The sequence below is a fragment of the Gymnoscopelus braueri genome, assembly GCF_963280865.1.
Source record: "Gymnoscopelus braueri genome assembly, chromosome: 24".
Lineage (NCBI taxonomy): Eukaryota > Metazoa > Chordata > Actinopteri > Myctophiformes > Myctophidae > Gymnoscopelus > Gymnoscopelus braueri.
Window position 1 is genome coordinate 24309542 of NC_137626.1, and position 19095 is coordinate 24328636.

General features: G+C 39.4%; 1 protein-coding gene across 5 annotated transcripts; it reads right to left on the reverse strand.

The window, feature by feature from the left end:
- Window positions 1-2634: 2634 nt before the first annotated feature.
- LOC308080651 (DELTA-actitoxin-Aas1a-like) lies at window positions 2635-17342 on the reverse strand. 5 transcript variants are annotated; one of them, XM_080422571.1, is made up of 4 exons: window positions 17218-17342; window positions 14489-14571; window positions 4681-4810; window positions 2635-4086 (listed from the first exon to the last, which is right to left on the reverse strand). In XM_080422571.1, the coding sequence occupies exons 3-4, from the start codon at window positions 4803-4805 to the stop codon at window positions 3675-3677; spliced, it is 537 nt and encodes a 178-aa protein (XP_080278697.1). In that variant the 5' UTR covers window positions 4806-4810; window positions 14489-14571; window positions 17218-17342; the 3' UTR covers window positions 2635-3674. The 5 variants fall into 5 exon arrangements, with proteins under 5 accessions (XP_080278697.1, XP_080278695.1, XP_080278699.1 ...); XM_080422569.1 differs by having other exon boundaries at window positions 4681-4825; XM_080422573.1 differs by having other exon boundaries at window positions 14489-14559; window positions 17218-17272.
- Window positions 17343-19095: the final 1753 nt, after the last annotated feature.

Genomic DNA, 19095 nt, shown 5'->3' on the forward strand with positions numbered 1-19095 from the left:
GGAAATCCACGTGCAAAGCCTGTACTTTTCCCGAACCCTCCATTCACCAGTGCCTATGTCTGTCACCTTAAAAGGATCCAGTTCAAGTGGTAACCTGGGGCTGTTTCAGCTTAGGAGTGACTTTTACTTGAAACGTGATGCATGCGTCATCATCCATGGAGAGGGAAAGGTGGGCATATGTTCTATGGTTTGAACCGATGGAGGTGAGTATCCTTCCCGTCATCACTCCCATCATTTATTGTCTCCGCCAGGCCGAAAGGCATGGCGAGAGAGTATGTTTTACCCCCTGTCCGTCCGTCCGTCCGTCCGTCCGTCCGTGTGTGTGTCCGTCCGTCTGTCAGCAGCTAATCTCTGGCACCGTTGGCTTGATCGTAGCGAAACTGTGCACACACACTCCCTGGATGCCAATTCAGAACTTCTGCCCCAAAATTTTCACATGGGCCTGTTACAGCGCCACCAGGAGGCCAATTTGTGCAAAACCCATTTTTTGACAGCACTCCTTAGATTGTATCCAAACGTCATACAAATCGGTACACAGTATCTCTATAGTCATGTGATCAACCCGGATCTGTCCGATTTCCCAGATTCCATCCTCATTGGCTAAGGTTGGCCTCCAAAGTTTGCAGGATTGGTCCGTTTTGAACAAAATGCCTCAAATCATGAACGCAGCTGGCAATTTCCATGAAATTTCACACGCACATTCCCGCTAGGCCAAGAGGGAGAAATGCCACTTAAAATGTTTCTAATCTGCCTCATGGTGGCGCTATAACAGGCGATTCATCTTTTTACCAATAACTACACCGATCTGTGTAAAACTTTGTTTGCACACTCTCTAGAGGCCAAGGAAAAACCTTTGCCCTGCATTTTTCACATCTGCCTTTTATAGCGCCACCAGGAGGCCGTCTAAAGTAAAATATTTTTTTTTATATTAAGCCTTCAGATTTTATCCAGATTTCACGCAAATCGGTACACATGATCTCTATAGTCATGTGATCAAGACGGATCGCTTTGATTTCTCATATTCCATCCTGATTGGCTAAGATTGACATCTAAACTTTGCAGGAGTGGCCCGTTTTGAACAAAATGCCGCAAATCATGAACCCAGCGTCCGATTGCGGTGAAACTTTGCACACACATTCGCACTTCGTTGAGGAACAAATGCCACCCTTTTAACATTGCCCTATTATAGCGCCACCAGGAGGCAGATTTTTGCAACACTTTCTTTTTTTATATTACTCCAACACATTTTGTCCAAACATCATGCAAATCTGTACATATTATCTCTGTAGTCAAGTGATCAAGATTGTTCTGTCCGATTTTTCCTATTTCATCCTGATTGGCTAATTCCGAACATTACTGGCCCACAACAACCTACCTGACCTGGCGGAGACCTGTGCTCCGAGGAGCACTTTTTCTAGTCTAGTAATGGGTCTGTGGGATGAAAAAACTAATTTTGAACCCTCTCAATAATATTTTCCATTCAAAGATTTCCATTCTTCACACCTCGTTATAGGCTGTCCTCAGACATTGGCTGAATGAAGGGACTGCCCAGGCTACCTATCTCCTGGCAGCCTTCAAAAAGCTGCTTTAGCCTCTGTTGTGTACTCTGATGAAGCTGCCTCTGGCATCGAAACGTTAGTCCTCTGTCACACAGCGGTGTAAAGTAACTAAGTACATTTACTCAAGTACTGTACTTAAGTACAACTTTTACTTTACTGGAGTATTTCCAACTACTTTTACTTCTACTCCACTACATCTCAGAGGCAAATAGTATACTTTTACTCCACTACAATTATTAGAAAACTAAACTTATTTACTTTATGATTGATTATTATTACAAAAGATACATTACCCACTTCAGCCCTATATACATTTCGGCCATTTGAAAATAGCCGATCTACAAGCTCACAATGCGTTGCGATGCGACGCATTGTGAGCTTGTAGATCTGCTATTTTCAAAAGATTTTTATACATTTGAAAACTTGTGAAATGGGACATTCTACATAATGGGTACTTTCTACTTTGGGCTTCTACTTTCTACTTCAAGTACATTTTGATACCAATACTTTTGTACTTTTACTCAAGTAAATTCTGAATTTCTGACTTTTACTTGTAACAGGGTATTTCTACTTTGCAGTATTGATACTTTTACTTAAGTAAAAAATATGAGTACTTTTTCCATCACTGCTGTCACGATATTATAGCACCTAAATAAAAAGGCAGGTTAATATGTGTGTGATGCTCCAGCGCCTCATTCCTTCATTATCCTTAAACCTGTTTCCTTGTTCCTGCGTCTTGCCTTTGGGGTTTCTGGCTCATTTGATTTGGCTACACGGTATCGGTCCAGCTTAACAGGTCTCTGCTTCATCTCTCTCTCAGCTAAGAGCCCTGATTTATTCACTTTGACTAAGACCTGTGTACTTCCTGGTCACACAAAAAACAGTAAACAGTACAGTATCTCATACTGTAACCTTTCTCTTAGTCATAATTATGTGCGAACTGCATTTCCACTCCATAGTTATTCCAGTGGTACCCTGAACAGTTACATACCATTGTAATGTCCTCTAAACCAAAATTGTATAATCTGTAAAAAGTGTAATAATTATTCAGTACACAAATTCACACAAACACAAATTTCCAAGTAGCTGATTATGTGCTTTTATTATTTTAAGATGCGCCTGTGATTTTACATGATTATATTTGATCTTCATAGAAGAATAATGAAGCTGTGTAATACAAAAATTAGAGAAATAAAATAAAGAATAAGAAAATGCAGCTGTGTTAAAAATAAAAGAAGATTTATTTTCTTTTGTGTGCATGACGTAACGAGGATCAAAAACATTGCAATATACTGCAGATCAGAATCACTACATTGATAATACAATGCAACCCTAACCCATCAAAAGCATATTATGTCGTTCCAAAAAGGGACATTTTCACAGATATTCAAGATTTATGGCTGCATAGGTATAGGTATACTTTGATTACAAGCATAAGTGAAGAAGGTAGGCTTAATGGCTTTGCTAGTTTAGCTTAGTTTAAACTTTTTTGAAAAGGCTTAGTTGAGTTTTTTTTTTATTGTAATATGGATTACTCAGGGGCGACATTCAACAAGGTCAGGAACGTAGCAAAAATAGCAGATCTACAAGTTCACAATGCGAGACAAAATTAAGGCCATTTTCTCCATGATTTTGCTTAGTTATAGTTAGTTTAGTAAACACACCAAACTGTTTGTTTTAGTTATATATTTTTTTATCTCGTTCAAATTTTTATTTACATTGATTGCCAAGAACGAGTTAACTCGTTTTTACTCGTTTTTAAAATCCATCACTTGATTGCCAAGATCGAGTTAACTCGTTTTTAAGAAAAAATAATAATTCAAAAACAAATAATAATATATTTTTTAATTTTTTTAATTTTTTAATTTTTAATTTGACCCAAAGACCAAGGAGATATGATTAGTCGAAGATCTAGACTCCTATCCACTTCCTTGTTAACTTAAAACTTAAACATTTTGTATCTCAGCTCCTGAGTACTTTTTTTTTTTTCAATGAAAAATCTCTGGCAATAAACTGCAAAAAATCTGAAATAACTCTGGCAATCAATATTATTAAGTAAAATGTTTCGTCAATTCTAGTTTTCGTTATTTCGTTTGGTATTATAAAACCCTGACCTCATTTGCCAAGAATTTCCACAGTCATGACAGGTGTGTAAGTGTCTGCCATCGTGGTCCTGACTGTAAACTCGCCGTCTGTGTGAGTGATTCTGGAGCCTCCTTTACGTCTGACAAATCCGTTCTCTCCGTTGTAATACATCTCACTATAAAGATTGTGGTCGCAATCTTTGTCCATGCCAAAGAGTCCCGCCGCGTGCCAGTTTGAGTACAGGTTGAAGTCGTAGGGCACAGAGAACATGAAAGCCAGCTTCTTGCCGTATCCCTTCTGGGGATTGTAGATATCGTAGGTGAAGACACCGACAGCGCCCTTCGCAGTGTGTGCTGTCTTGGTGAACTCCACAATCGCCTCCTTGGAGGAGCCGATTTCATGTGGTAACTCTTTGGCACACTGGCCACTTTGAATGTACATCCTTAATAGTATAGGAAGAAAAAGGGAAGTTAGAGCCAGAGGCGTAATAAAAATAAATAATATATATATAAAAAAAGGGGGCATGGAAAAAAATTATTACCACATGAGCCCTGTTTCCAAAATAGAACGCTTGTTTTATTGTTGTATTGTTTTATTGGATCTTGTGTAGTCGATACAATTATTTGTTTTAGCTCTTGCTCATTTGATTTAGCTATTTTGTCTCATCTGTTTAAGGAAATAGGTAGCTGATATATTGCACTTTTACCTTAGCGCTAGGTATACTCTTGGTTGCTTGTTTTTGCCGAAAATGCACTTAAGACTTCTGGTGATTAGTAGTTTTCGTTCCCTACCTATGTTGAATGCACTTATTGTAAGTCGCTTTGGATAAAAGCGTCTGCTAAATGACTGTAATGTAATGTAATATAACATGAGTAATATGTACAGTAGATGGACGGGCTTGGATTGAGATGCACTCAACGTTGAACGTCTGAAATCAGATTAATCTGCAACAAAATGTTCCGCGAGTTGGGGATAATAAGCCTAAAATAACTATAAATATAAATTAGAAAACACATTGATAAAAATAAACAAATACCTGGGATTAATGAGTGTATGGGAACTATTGTTGCTGATCGTAATGCTGCACTGGCGATGAGTTGGGAGGAGTGCAGCAACTGCGGTACCAACCGTCACTACTGCAGCAATCGGAACCAATGCCATGATAACTGGAAAGACAAAGCCTGGCCAGAGTGTAAACAAGATGTTAAATCAATGCTCCTGACATTTTGACTTCTTACCCAGTGACTGACTGCCTGGAGTCAGTCACTTCTAGTCATTTATTTATCTTTAAAATACAAACAAATTAATGCAATAGGAAATTAAAGCTGCAAGCAGAGATGACTGGGCTCTCACACCTCTGTCCACGTTAGGGGGAAATATCGACCAATCAGAACAGGGAGTAAAGCTAAGTAACTCTAATGAAGGATAAGGATTTTCAAGAGTCCAGTGAGGCGATCATGACAAACTGTTCAAAAGTTGTAGCATATTTCTGGTTCCCAGATCACTCAGAGGACACATACCCTGTCAGCTTCTTTTATGACACATAGATGCCCCTTTAATTACGGGGCCAGAGCTCAGCTCTGGACCTGTTTTAATGTTCCCCTCTTTTTTCTTCTGCCACTTTTGGCAGTTCTGGCTGAACCGTGCATACGCTTTTTACGAAACTTGGCCATATGGTAGATGGTCATGAAAAACTATCAAGAAATAATTCTCACAATCTTTCGTCAAAAGGTGGCGCTATAGCAAAATGCCAACTTTGAACAGGTACAACTCATGCCCTGTTTGACCTACAGCCATGAAACTTCAATATACATATGCGTCTACTCATGATCAACAACTTTCACACTCTGACTTTTGACCTCTGACCTTTAGATCTCCCACCATTTTGAATTATATTATATATATATTATATTATATATCTCCTCCTGGGATTTTTGAGTAATCTGCACGAAACGTTTTACACATGAACTTTGGACCTATGCCGACAAACATGTGCAAAAGATTTTCCATAAGTGAAAAAATGAAGCTTTATGAGCCAATGAATATTGCAGTTTTATGACAATTATTCATCTGCCCCTAACACATACATGCAGACTCACATTTCTTTGAAACTTTGCGGTAATGTTGAGGGTCATTCCAAATATCACTGAAACCAATCTTACTCCAATTGGTCAAAGGGGGGCGCTATAGCGATTTTTTGAAAATGCAAACTTTAAACAGGCAAAAGTCATGCCTCATTTGGCCGACAGCCATTAAACCTGCTTACACATGTGCCTTGACTCATGAGGAACACATGTATCACGTTGACCAGTAAGCTCCGCCCTTAGATTGTCCGCAATTTTGAGCAGTTTGAAAAACACTTAAACCCAGGATTTTTCAGCTATTTGCGTGAAACTGTATCATCTGAGTGATGACCTTTTTCACAGATTCTTATCTGTTGGTCCAATGGCTTCTCCCTTAAACATGTGCCTCACAACCTAAAGGTTGCCAGTTCAAGCCTCACTTGATGCAGACTCATTTAAGTTGAATTGCAAAAAACATGGCTGTATCAATGAATACATGTGCAAACGGTAAAGATAACATGAAATGCTTATTTGAGAGTATGTTTTTTCAATGTATGACGTACTACTTGTAGATCGGCTACTTTCACTAGTTTGTAGAAACTCTTCACTAGTTCGTAGAAAAAATCTTTATTGCTAAATGGTTTGTGAACCAGTGATCTAGAGTAGTTCGGGACACAGAGGCTTGGTTCATAATGGACGGAAATAATTATAGATGTCAACAGATCTGTCAGGGAGGCCTAGCTCAATGAGAAGAGAGGCAGCCTGTGAGTCCGTAGGCTTTTTTATATTTAATTCTTGAAAATTATTTTGTATTTTATATTGCATTCAAGTATTGTGTTTTTATAGTAGAGTCTCATTCTTGCTGGACTAGAGTAATGCTTCCTCTGAAACAGTAGATAAATAATTACTGAAAAAACTACTTCGTGCTAGATAGACTGCCATAGACATAGGCTATAATCAACAGTTCAATTATGTACATGATACATCTTCTTCCTATCAAGGAAAAAAAACTCCAATGTCTTGAATTAATGTATTATTATTTATTAGGACCATATTTACTGCACAGTACTGTACATATAACTACATTGTATGGGCTGACATTGCACACCATCACAGTTGACAGAGATCAGCTTCAACAGCAAGACGACATGTCCTTTGCTGTGTCCAGGGCCGGACTGGGACCAAAATTCAGCCCTGGCATGTTGGACCGTTTTGTCAACGGGGGGGGGGGGGGGGGGGGGGGGGGGGGGGGGGGCGTTTCACTGTTTCAGCCCAGCCCTGCACATGAACTCTGCAGCCGCACTGAGGCCCCTGCTGGAAAGCATCCCAGCCCAAACATTAACGTAACTAATAATTGGGCCACGCGACCCTGAAATGACCGTAATAATCCTAAAACTGGAACTAAAATATTTGAAATATTTCTTTTTTTTTGGGTGGCCCAGCGGCCCACTGGCCAGCGGCCCACCGGGCATTTGCCCGGTACGCCAAATGGCCAGTCCACCCCTGGCTGTGTCTGTCCCATGTATGGATCCACTCCAGTGTTGTCCTGTACTCAGCCAAATGATAGAAACTAGCCCTAAATGTAGAAACAGAGCTAGCCCTAAATGTATGTGGTCCTCAAATTGGGTTGAGGGATCTTCAGAGTTCCTTGAAGGTGGTCCAAATGGACCATTACAAGTCTGTAACTCTAAGAGTGTAGAAATAGAACCAAATGGACCAGTAAACTATGAATAAATGCAGTGTTGATGTATTCTTCATGTACTTGACACTGCATTTTTGTTGAATCTCACCACATTTGCATATTTCACAGAATACATTGTAGGTCAGAGAGAATGTAACATTGTTTCTGTGATTATTTTAAAATGTGAATGTATTAGGTCATTATATTATGATACTTTATATTAAGTGATGGTCTCTGTCATGGGGCAACCCGTGCCCTATACATACAGATACTTGGGTTAAGAGCATTTCACGCACACACACCACACAGCTGCGTCTGATTCTTAATCAAGACCACCGGCTGGTTTGGAAGCAACTATTGGAAGTGTGGCAGATAGGTCCTAACCAAATGTCAATACTATAATGTCAATACTGTTGAATGCATTCACAAATTCATACAGGGATAAAACATTCAATTTATTGTGTAACATGTGTTAAAAGGAGTTGCTCATTGTTTGTCACCTGTAACTCCTCTGCAGTACTGACACTGTGGGTTGAACTGCCAGACAGAGAATTGACCAAACCATGTAGATTAAGTAGGGGAGGTCCCAGTGGAAGGTGACATGTACTGTAGAGGAGGAGGGGTGTTTCACAATGTTTATGGCAAAGTATTCTATGGTATTCAGAAATTAATTCAAACACAAAATGGTGTTCAGTCTGAAAGTACAATATCTATTTATGTGTTGGGTTATTCATGATATATTTGTCAGCTGGTAGATAAGCTATTTTTGAAGGTTAATTGCTTCCTCTGCTGTGGTAGGATCCTCTCCTATAAAAAGGAGACTGCAGATTCAGAGCTTCAGTTATGCTCGGGCAGGCAGAGAGCTAAGAGCCCAGTCAGAGTTGCCAGGGCCCCAGTGGTGTGTTCTAGATTGTTTTGGAGGGTATACTATAACAATTCCCCCCCAGTTCCCTGACACACACGACACGCACGCGCGTATAATTAATTAATGAAACAGATTGCACACACTCCGTGCGTGTTTCTGCCCCACACAAACTCACCCAGGCCCACTCAGGCCCAGATTCACAGTAACACTGAGTACACTTACAATATGCTTTGTAGTATTATTTTTGTTATTCAAATACGTCTGCACTGTATAAAGCTACACTGACTTTGGTGGAGGAGAAGTGGGAAAAATAAAAACCACAAGAGCATTTCTAACTGTCAACTTTACAGTCTCAATTTGATTTGATGTTTTTTTCCCCCATTTTCTTTAGTAGCTGTGCTTTCTCATTACTATAGTCAAATAAGGCTTAGAATGCTATGCCATATATTGATTGAATACTTTACAAGCAGTTTGTCAAAACAGGAAAGTACAGTTCAATATAAGGCCTGCTAAGAGGATTTTAAATTCAAGAAAGGTCTTTTGTACTGAATTCATAGAAAACTAGAAAAAGTGCTCCTCGGAGCACAGGTCTCCGCCAGGTCAGGTAGGTTATTGTGGCCTCCTGGTGGCGCTGTAATAGGCCAATTGTAAAAGGGTGGCATTTCTCCCTCGGCCTAGTGGGAATGTGCATGCATTCATGATTTGAGGCATTTTGTTCCAAACATGTGTTTTGCTAAAGTAGACCTGCTGGTGGCGCTATAACAGGGCAATGTGAAAAGGGTGGCATTTCTTCCGCGGCCTAGTGGGAATGTGCGTGCAAACTTTCAGGGAAATCGCACGCCGCGTTCATGATTTGAGACATTTTGTTCAAAACGGACCAATCCTGCAAACTTTGGAAGCCAACCTTTGCCAATCAGGATGGAATATGAAATAGCGGACAGATGCGTCTTGATCACATGACTATAGAGATACTGTGTACCGATTTGCGTGATGTTTGGATAAAATCTGAAGGATTAATATCCAAAAATGTATTTGACATAAGTCGGCGCTGTAAAAAGCAGATGTGAAAAATGCAGTGCAGATGTTTTTCCTTGGCTTCTAGGGAGTGTGCGTGCAAAGTTTCACGCAGATCGGTGCAGTTATAGTTAGAAATGCAAATCGGCCTGTTATAGCGCCACCATGAGGCTGATTTGAAAAGTTTTAAGTGGCATTTCTTCCTCTGCCTAGTGGGAATGTGCGTGTGCAATTTTATGGAAATGGCAAGCTGCGTTCATGATTTGAGGCAGTTTGTTCAAAACTCACCAATCCTGCAAACTTTGGAAGCCAACCTTAGCCAATGAGGATGGAATATGGGAAATTGAACAGATCCGGGTTGATCACATGACTATAGAGATACTGTGTACCGATTTGCATGACGTTTAGTTAAAAGCTATAGGAGTAATTTGCACAAATCGGCCTCCTGGTGGCGCTATAACAGGCCCATGTGAAAGAATGGGGGCAGAGGTTCTGAATTGGCATCCAGGGAGTGTGTGTGCACAGTTTCGGAGCGACCGGGCCAACGGTGCCAGAGATTAGCTGCTAACACACAGACAGGACACACGGACGGACGGACACACGGACGGACACACGGACGGACGGACGGACGGAAACATACTCTCTCGCCATGCCTTTCGGCCTGGCGGAGACAATGAGATTCCTGACTGGGAATTGAACCTGGGCTGTGGTGACGATCTTTTCTTATGTAGGTGTATTCATTCTGTAGGAAATGTTGATACATTGTACAACTATGTGGTATGTTCTTCTGCCAACATATAAAGTGTAGCATTTTATATTTATATAACATTTTAAAGAATGAAAACATGTTTGTTCAATAATCATTGATTTTATTGATTACAAAAATATTACAATTAAAATATAACATAAATGTCATTTCACAAACAATATGTAACTACAAAATAAACAACATTATGAAGAAGACAGATTAAACAAAGCGATGAGGCAGAAGACAACCATTTTGTAATTTGTTGTTCTTTTTGTACTATGTTGCATGAGGGGCATCTGTTGGTCTTGTTGAGTTGGAAGTTGTCATTGTATTTATTGCAAAGACTGCATTGTATTTTCATTGTTATGTCGCAAGCTGTGATTTGGGTGATTATAGTACTGCTCAGTGAGGAGTATGGATAGGTGTGATGTATGATGAACCTTCTTGAATTTCTTGTATTTCTGATCCCCATAGATTTCCATCTTGAACTGGGTTCTCAGCATGGATTCTGCAACAGCCTCTTTCTGCTGCTTGATGCTCTCAATCCTTGTCTGGATAGCAAAGCAAATGGCAATAAAATAATAATAGTCACTATAGTACAGGAGTGGGCAACTTTGATGAACCATCCAAACCATGTAATGGATAACACTACCTACCAATTACAAAAATCACTTTGTAAATCAGTAGAACAAACAATTAAAAAGCCCATTATCATGATTACAACAACAGACAATAAATGCTTCATCATTGAGCAAACTCACCCTGGTCATCCAATGCTCTCCTACTGGTGGTATCTGTGGAAGATGGCTTTAAATGTTTGGTGAAGCCATGTGTCAAAGACCCAAATGACCCACAATGCAAAGCAAGTTAGTTGCCCTTAGCAAAGCCTGAACAAATAAGCAATCCATGCTGTATGATAATTTACCATATATGAGGTCCAATTCTGTCTATCCAATTGCTCAGTCAATACACTGTCTACCTGCCAGTCTGAAGGTCTCTGGTTCAAACCCCAAATTAACCATTGCATTGCACACAACATGATCATTTCAATTAATGCATGTGCAATTGTTGAAGATAACATGAAATGCTTATTTGAGAGTATGTTTTTTCAATGTATGACATACTTCATTGTGAAAATAGCCGATCTACAATATACTATATATATATATATTTGAAAAACACTTAACCCCAGGATTTTTCAGCTATTTGCCTGAAATGGTATCGTATGTCTCACCTCCGTTTTCACTAGTTCAGGTCTGTTGGTCCAATGGCTTCCTGCTTAAGTGTATGCCTCACAACCTCAAGGTCGCCAGTTCAAGCCTCACTTGGTATAGACTTCATTTAACACTTGCATGACTAAGCTATCAATATGACCGATTTTGAGAATTTAAAGTGGATTATCTTCTCTCATGAAGCTCTGAGAAAGTTCCCCTTTCATGACTTTTCCTAAATATTTGTTTCAAATCATCTCCGTTTTTTCTTTCTTCTGAAATGTATTATAAATATGAAATATATACCATATATACCATCCCAACCGTTATATTTCGGCTAAATTGACCGCTCTCCCTCTCTCTCCCCCAGGCAAGAGTAGTTCACACCTCTAGACCCCCCGCAGAGCGGCCCGTAGACGAGCTGCGAAGCGAGTCTATGCGAGTCCATGTTGCCATGTCTGCTTATTATAAGCGACTTTGGGCTTGTTTTTCACGTCTTTCTATTATTATTAATATTATAATTATATATATAATTACATTATAATGGTAATACTTTTCTACTCCACTACAGCTCAGAGGCAAATCTTGTACTTTTACTTCACTACAATTATTTGAAAACTTTAGTTACTAGTTACTTTGCAGATATATATATATTTTCATACTTGTTTAGATTAGAGCTTCATGCATTTTTATTAGGTATATATTTATATAGAAAGGTCTGACCAGGGACTGGTGTTGCAAATTAGCCTCGGCTATTACCCCATTCATGCCTAACTGTTTTCTCAGGCCTCAGGGCACAACGACGCATGCAGTAACATTTTCATAGACCTGACTTATTTCTCTCGCAAAATTTGGCGACCCATTTTCAACTTTCCCTTTCACTGCAAAGCGGTGGAAAAAGATAGGATCTACAAGCATACAGCTTGTCACGCAGCAACTGTTTTATGCTTGAAGATCAGATATTTTGCGCAGGATTGAGCACATTTGTGGAACATAGCATTGTGTTCACTTGTTGCACGGGAGGAGGAGAGGAGACGCATTTGTCAGCGACGTGGACAGCTGATAGAATGAGAGCTTTACGCTCAGACAATAATGTGAATATTATTATTGTGAATAATAATAATAATATAGGTTTGTCACTGGGTTGTTTACAAGTTACTATAGTTCGCTTGCTGCTACTAAATCGAAAGCAGCATTACATCACGGTCATATTATGACAGTCATGACGAAACTTCAACCTGTTTTTTGCACTTTCTCCATTTACAGCCCGTACATCTACATAAACGTTCGGATTTCAAATATAAAGTTTTTATTCCGTGGCCACGGATGTTACAATTGACTTCGGGTGGGTATAAGTAACCGCAACTTCTGTATTGTTAAATAAAAAGCATTTTAATCCGATTGGCGGTCATTTTCTCATAGAGTTATAGTGTATCAGAGTGCAATTACACCTCCCAACCGATAGGGTCACTTAGTTGAAAGCATGGAAAAAATACGGAGAAAATGGCCACCGATCGGATTTAAATGTTTTTTATTGGACAATACGGAGAATATTGGTACTTATGGGTTACCCGAATAGAATTGTAACATCCCTGGCCATGAGGTAAGCACTTTATATTTGAAATCTGAACGTTTGTGTAGATGTATGGGGTGTAAATGGAGAAAGTGTAAACCTTTTGTTAACTTATAACTCGATCTCTTTGTGGTGAACGCTTGTGTTCAAGCATTGTGTTTTGTTCTCCACATCGATGTAGCGAAAATGTGTCCATATCACCTCTTCTCTTTCTCCCGAGCCCCGTGCAAAGCATTTTACCGTTTTATTTTGTAAAGTTTCGCTCTGAAATCTGAATCCTCCTGCCATTCATTTGACGGTGTGACTCTGTGTGTGTGTGTGTGTGTGTGTGTGTGTGTGTGTGTGTGCGCGGCTGCAACTTTAAAAGGGGGTGTGTGTGTGAGTGAGGAACAGCATGCCCTGCGCTGCTTATCAAAGGAGACAGGGAGTGACAAAATCATATAATAAATATATGATATAATATTTCGTCTCGTCTTTGTTCGTGAACTAAAATGACCATAGAGTTTAGTCCAGTCTTTATTTAGTGAACTACATTTTCGTCTCGTCTTTATTAGTCAACGAAATTGCATAATGATTTAGTCCCAGTTATTGTTTATTCATGGGTGGTGGTCTCGTCTCGTCTTCGTCCTTTGAAAAATGTGCGTTGACGAACATATTTCGTTTCGTTTTCGTTAACGAAATCAACACTGCATGGAAGTAAAAATGAGATCCCCACATACACAAATCACAAATCATGATGACATATAGGAGACAGATAGAAATACACACTAGCCTACTGCCTACACTTTCATAGACCTGCCTGCTTATTTCTCTCTCAAAATTTGGCAACCCATTTTCAACTCTCAGCCTTTTAGAAGACAATGGAACCCCCCACTGTTTGGGGGAGAAAGTGTGAACTAGTCTGGAGAACAGAGGGAGACAGTGGCCAATAGGATAGCCTGATTTGGGGATCAAAATGATATTTTTTCAGGCTTGGTGGAGGAGTATGAAACCTCAGTCATGCGAGTGTTAAAGTGCATTGCAAACAACAAGACTGTATCAATGAGTACATGTGCAATTGTTGCACTAGATAACATGAAATGCTTATTTGAGGGTGTGTTTTTTCAATGTATGACATACTTCATTGTGAAAATAGCCAATCTACAATCTCACAACTTTTCAGATAGCAACGTGTTTCTGAGCTTGTAGATCAGCTACTTTCACCAGTTTCAGCCAGGGGCTTGGTTCATGACAGAAGGCAAAAATGTATGATCTTCAACAGACAACTTCAGCCTGGACGAAGCTGTAGCACTACTCTTTTTTTCTCTCTGCAAAACCTGGCCCCGTGTTATCGCTGCTTGCAGCTATATTTACTTATTGATTTTACCTTTATTTTATCAGGTAACTCAATGAGACTAAAATCACATTTACAAGAGAGACCTACAAATATGTGTGACTTCAAAATGAGTTAACATAATTAACATGATTGTCAGCTGTTACGTGATAAATACAAAACTAAGATTCTTTTCACTTTCACATCTACTGCCATCCTACATCACTCTTTCATCTGACTGGCTCACCAACAAATATCAAGGAACGACACAAAAAAAGTCAATCAATTTAATTAGGAAACATATATTATAATAATGTACATATTATCCATTAAGTGATGAAAATAATGTACTAAATAAAATTTTTGAAATATCTTACTCTCTTCAAGCTCCAATATCTGTTGTCCTACACTGGTCTTCACTGTTGAGAAAGCTAGAGTTTTGGACGCACTTGTGAAAGTACTGCGCGTGCACACACACACAAACACACACACACAAACACACACACACAAACACACACACACACACACACACACACACACACACACACACACACACACACACACACACACACACACACACACACACACACACACACACACACACACACACACACACACACACAAACAAACACACATGAATGAATAGAATCTTTATTTGTTGGGTCACAAGTTAGAACCCTGGCTGTTCACGTGGATTTATTGAGTATATTTTTTTAAAATTAAATCACCAGTTCTCCAGCACGGAGTCCTTCTTTCATGTGAACTTGAAGTGTAAATAAAAACTATTTGTCTCCACCTTCCTCAACAACTGTACATTTACCCTTGATCAAACTGGCCAATAAAGTGATTCTGATTTGGAAACATGTTATATAGAGTAAAAAATAAATAATAGTGGTGACACTGTGGTATTGTAAATAATAATGATAACTGGCAATGTATGATGTTGATTGACGTGACAAATAATGTCTGTGAACATCAGTATGTGGTCTATAACGCCTCGTTTAGCCTTTTTCTCACAGGAAACAGTGTGTCCGAAACAGTGTGTTCGCCACATCCTGCCTCCTACTATGTGTGCTACAGTAACAAACAACAACGGTGCTCTTTGCTCTGTTTATATAATTCATATTTTGTCAAATTACTTGACGGCCATTTCATTGTAATAATAAGCACATGTCAACTTATCATTTTAGTTCAAATTCCATACAGTGTGGTAAGTGCGTGTAACTGTGTATCCATTGATCTGCACAGGGAGTGGACAGTTTGATATGCATGAGGACATATCTTTTTCTTTTTTAAATAACTGGGACCCCAAAGTACACTGTAAGGTCCGTGCTGGAGAACTGGTGATCTAATAACAAAAATAGATTCAATAAATCCACGTGAACAGCCAGGGTTCTAACTTGTATCATCCGTAGTAACAACAAAACATCACTTCCCTCTACACCAGAACAGAAGTAAACAACAGAACAAGTCAATCCCATAATTCTCTTCGCCAGCGCACTCAGCTCGCCAACCACTTAAAGGAAAATGCCCCTGGAGGGTTACAGTTTGCAGGGTTAGCGATTTTACCATGCAACCAATGGCTGGTGAATAGCTGCTGCAAATATGTAATGGTATTTGATTTATTGAATTTCATAATAAATTTCCTTATGCAATGCTATCACATATTTTCTAGCACATAGGGGTCAAATCACCATGCGAATAATTTCCCCCATATGGTACCGGTGGAGACCCAAATTTGGCCCAATAATTTGCGATTAGTTTTGCATAATCGTCATAATTGTTTCCATGTTGAAAGATTTTCACACATTTTCAAATATAAAAAAAAAACTGAAATAGCATAATCTACAAGCTTACAACGCATTACTTTGTGACGCGTTGTAAGCTTGTAGATAATCTATTTCTGCTTTTTTCACATGTATATATATCTTTTTTTAAATATGTCAATAATATCTTTGTATATTTCAGTTATTTGTCATATCTGCCCTGTGCAATTTTTTATTACGAAGCCTAATGGGCTTCATATGTTACAAAGTTCAATGCCAAACACACAATTAAATCGTTAATCGCAATTATTTGAGTGACAATTAATCGTCAACTTAGATTTGTAATCGTGACAGCCCTATTTGTAGAATTAATTACTTACACACTTACATTAAGCTAGATTTAGTTTATTGAATTTCATAATTTCTTTACAATGAATTTGAAGTAGAATGCTGAATTCGGTTTTATGTACAGGTATAGGCTAAATTTGAAATGTGTGTTTTTGCATGGGGTTATGAATGGATTGATAACACATAGAAAGCTATCACTGCTTTTTATCAAATTTTCTAGCGCTAGGGGTGTATACCTTCCCAATTCCCCCGGCCTAGATGGTAAATTTGGGGTCCTAGCATACAGACTACATGAACTGGGGGTGGAACCTGCATAATATTCGATTTGTCCCACTTACTATAGGTCAACCAATTAGAGGTGCTTTGCATGTAAACAACTGTTGTGAAAAAAACACCTGCTGCAAAGGTGATATTGTATGTAATGGTGAAGTAAAAGTTATCCTATGTATTACAGTACACACACTACATTTTGTTTATTGAATTTCATGATACATTTCCTTAGAATCTGTGTATGTAAACATGGTATTAAATCTTTAGATTATTTACAGTGGAAACCTTTGTGTAAAGGCCAGTCCACTTCAATGATTCGCAAACTAGTTGCAACTGTAATACTTGCAACTACTTGCAAAAAACATATTGTCTGAGCTATGCCCACCATTTTCCAATGAGAGAGGGTCAATAATAAGATAAAACCATCAGTTTGAAGTGGAAAGGCTCATGATAACACACAGAAAGTTACCACCACTGCAATGCTATCACATATTTTCTAGGCTGTATACCTCCCCAAAAATCACTATGAGAATTATTCACCCCAGGCCAGATGGTACCTATGGCCCAACTCCAGGCAGGAGTGAACGCATGTGTGTTGTCTGTTTAGTAACGTGCAACAAGTGGGGGCTAGGCTTTGACTTTTATACTACTATACTGTACTATACTATAGTACTTGACTTGACTACTTGACTAAAACAAAAGAAAAACAATAACATTCCTACCTGGAAACAAAATGTATGTTCTTCTGTGTTCAATTCTTCAGCAGCTTCTTGACTTCTTGTCATATGAGATATGACACAAAATGGCTGTGTATGTCGGCGTCATCTAGTACTGACACGGTTGTGTGTGTGGGTACATATGAAAATGCAGATGACAGCTTCTTCTTTGTGACCACATCCTCTGCTCTCATGAGAACAGAGGATGCAAATCTGCCTCTCTGCAACCACCATCTCTGCAATTTATGTTGGGTGGGTAGGGTACTCAACAACAAGTCACACACACATCAACCAAGTTTTAACCCCTTAATCAGAACTACCTGATGAATGTCAGTTGGAAACATTGTACTCGCAATAAAATACTTTTTTTGCAAAATGAAAATGTTCAAATCAGCCTCATGGTGGCGCTATAAAAGGCCGATTTGCGTTTATAACTATAACTGCACCGATCTGTGTGAAACTTTGCACACATACTCCCTAGAGGCCAAGGAAAAACATCTGCCCTGCATTTTTCACATTAGCCTTTTATAGCGCCACCAGGAGGCCGACTTATGTAAAATACATCTTTTTAGATTAAGTCTTCACATTTTATCCAAATGTTACGCAAATCGGTACACATGATCTCTATAGTCATGTGATCAAGATGGATCTGTTTGATTTTTCATATTCCATCCTGATTGGCTAACATTGACATTTAAAGTTTGCAGGAGTAGCAGTAGTTTTGAACAAAATGCCGCAAATCATGAACGCAAATCATGAATGCAGCGTCCGATTGCGGTGGAACTTTGAACGCACATTTGCGTTGAAGATCAAACGCCACCCTTTTAACATTGCCCTATTATAGCGCCACCAGGAGGCCGATGTTTCTTTTTTTATATTACTCCTAAAAAAATTGTCCAAACATCATGCAAATCAGTACACATTATCTCTATAGTCAAGTGATCAAGATGGATCTATCCGATTTTTTATATTCCATCCTGATTGGCGAATTCCGAACATTGCTGCCCACAATAACCTACCTGACCTGGCGGAGACCTGTGCTCCGAGGAGCACTTTTTCTAGTTTTTCTTCTTATTCGTATTCTCTCTCTCTCTCTCTCTTCTCTCTCTTTCTCTCTCTCTGTCTCTCGTCCCACTCATTTGTGATAGCACCCCCCTGCTGTGCGGCCGCAAATAGCTCTCCTCCTGAACCAGAGTGAAAGGGCCTTATCCTGAAAGAGTCACAAACGGAGAAAGGAGATTACTACTTTATTTGCCTACACACACACACACACACACACACACACACACACACACACACACACACACACACACACACACACACACACACACACACACACAGCAGAAAACCTCATCTTACAGTACATATAGATTCTATTGGACTAGTACTGAACCTTTAACCATGCATTGTAGCCTCAAATGTGTTTCTATATTTAGCTTTTGAACTTTTTCTCCTCATTTCGATCTTTCTCCGTTCCCCATCCCCTCTTTTCCTTCCTGGCTCGTTCCTGTTCGCTATAAGAGAACCGTCAATACTGTGTACTGGTGAAGAGAGAGAGCAAGAGATTGGACAGAGAGAGAGAGAGAGAGAGAGATGGAGAGACACAGAAAGAGAGAGAGATGAGCGGAGAGAGAGAAAGATTAAATCCGAGTTTCTTTCATCCATGAATGCTTTCATCATTTTTTTTCCCAAACAGAGGGAATTATCAGCACGGCAACCGACACATCTTTTGACGAGGGGGTGTGCAGCGGGGAGAAGATGCAGGGAGGGGAGGGGTGGTGGGGAAGGGAAGTTAGGTGGTTGTGGAAAGGAAAAAAGGAAACCCACTTCCCGGTAGGTTACTCTCCTTCAGTTTGTTGGGTTTTACAGGGTTTATCTACCAGA

Bases quoted from the DNA above. Each gene is read 5' to 3' on its own strand.
- LOC308080651 (XM_080422571.1), bottom strand. From the start codon at position 4,805: ATGGCATTGGTTCCGATTGCTGCAGTAGTGACGGTTGGTACCGCAGTT. The intron at 4,087-4,680 runs GTATTTGTTTAT...TATACTATTAAG, and splicing joins CATACACTCATTAATCCCAG to GATGTACATTCAAAGTGGCC.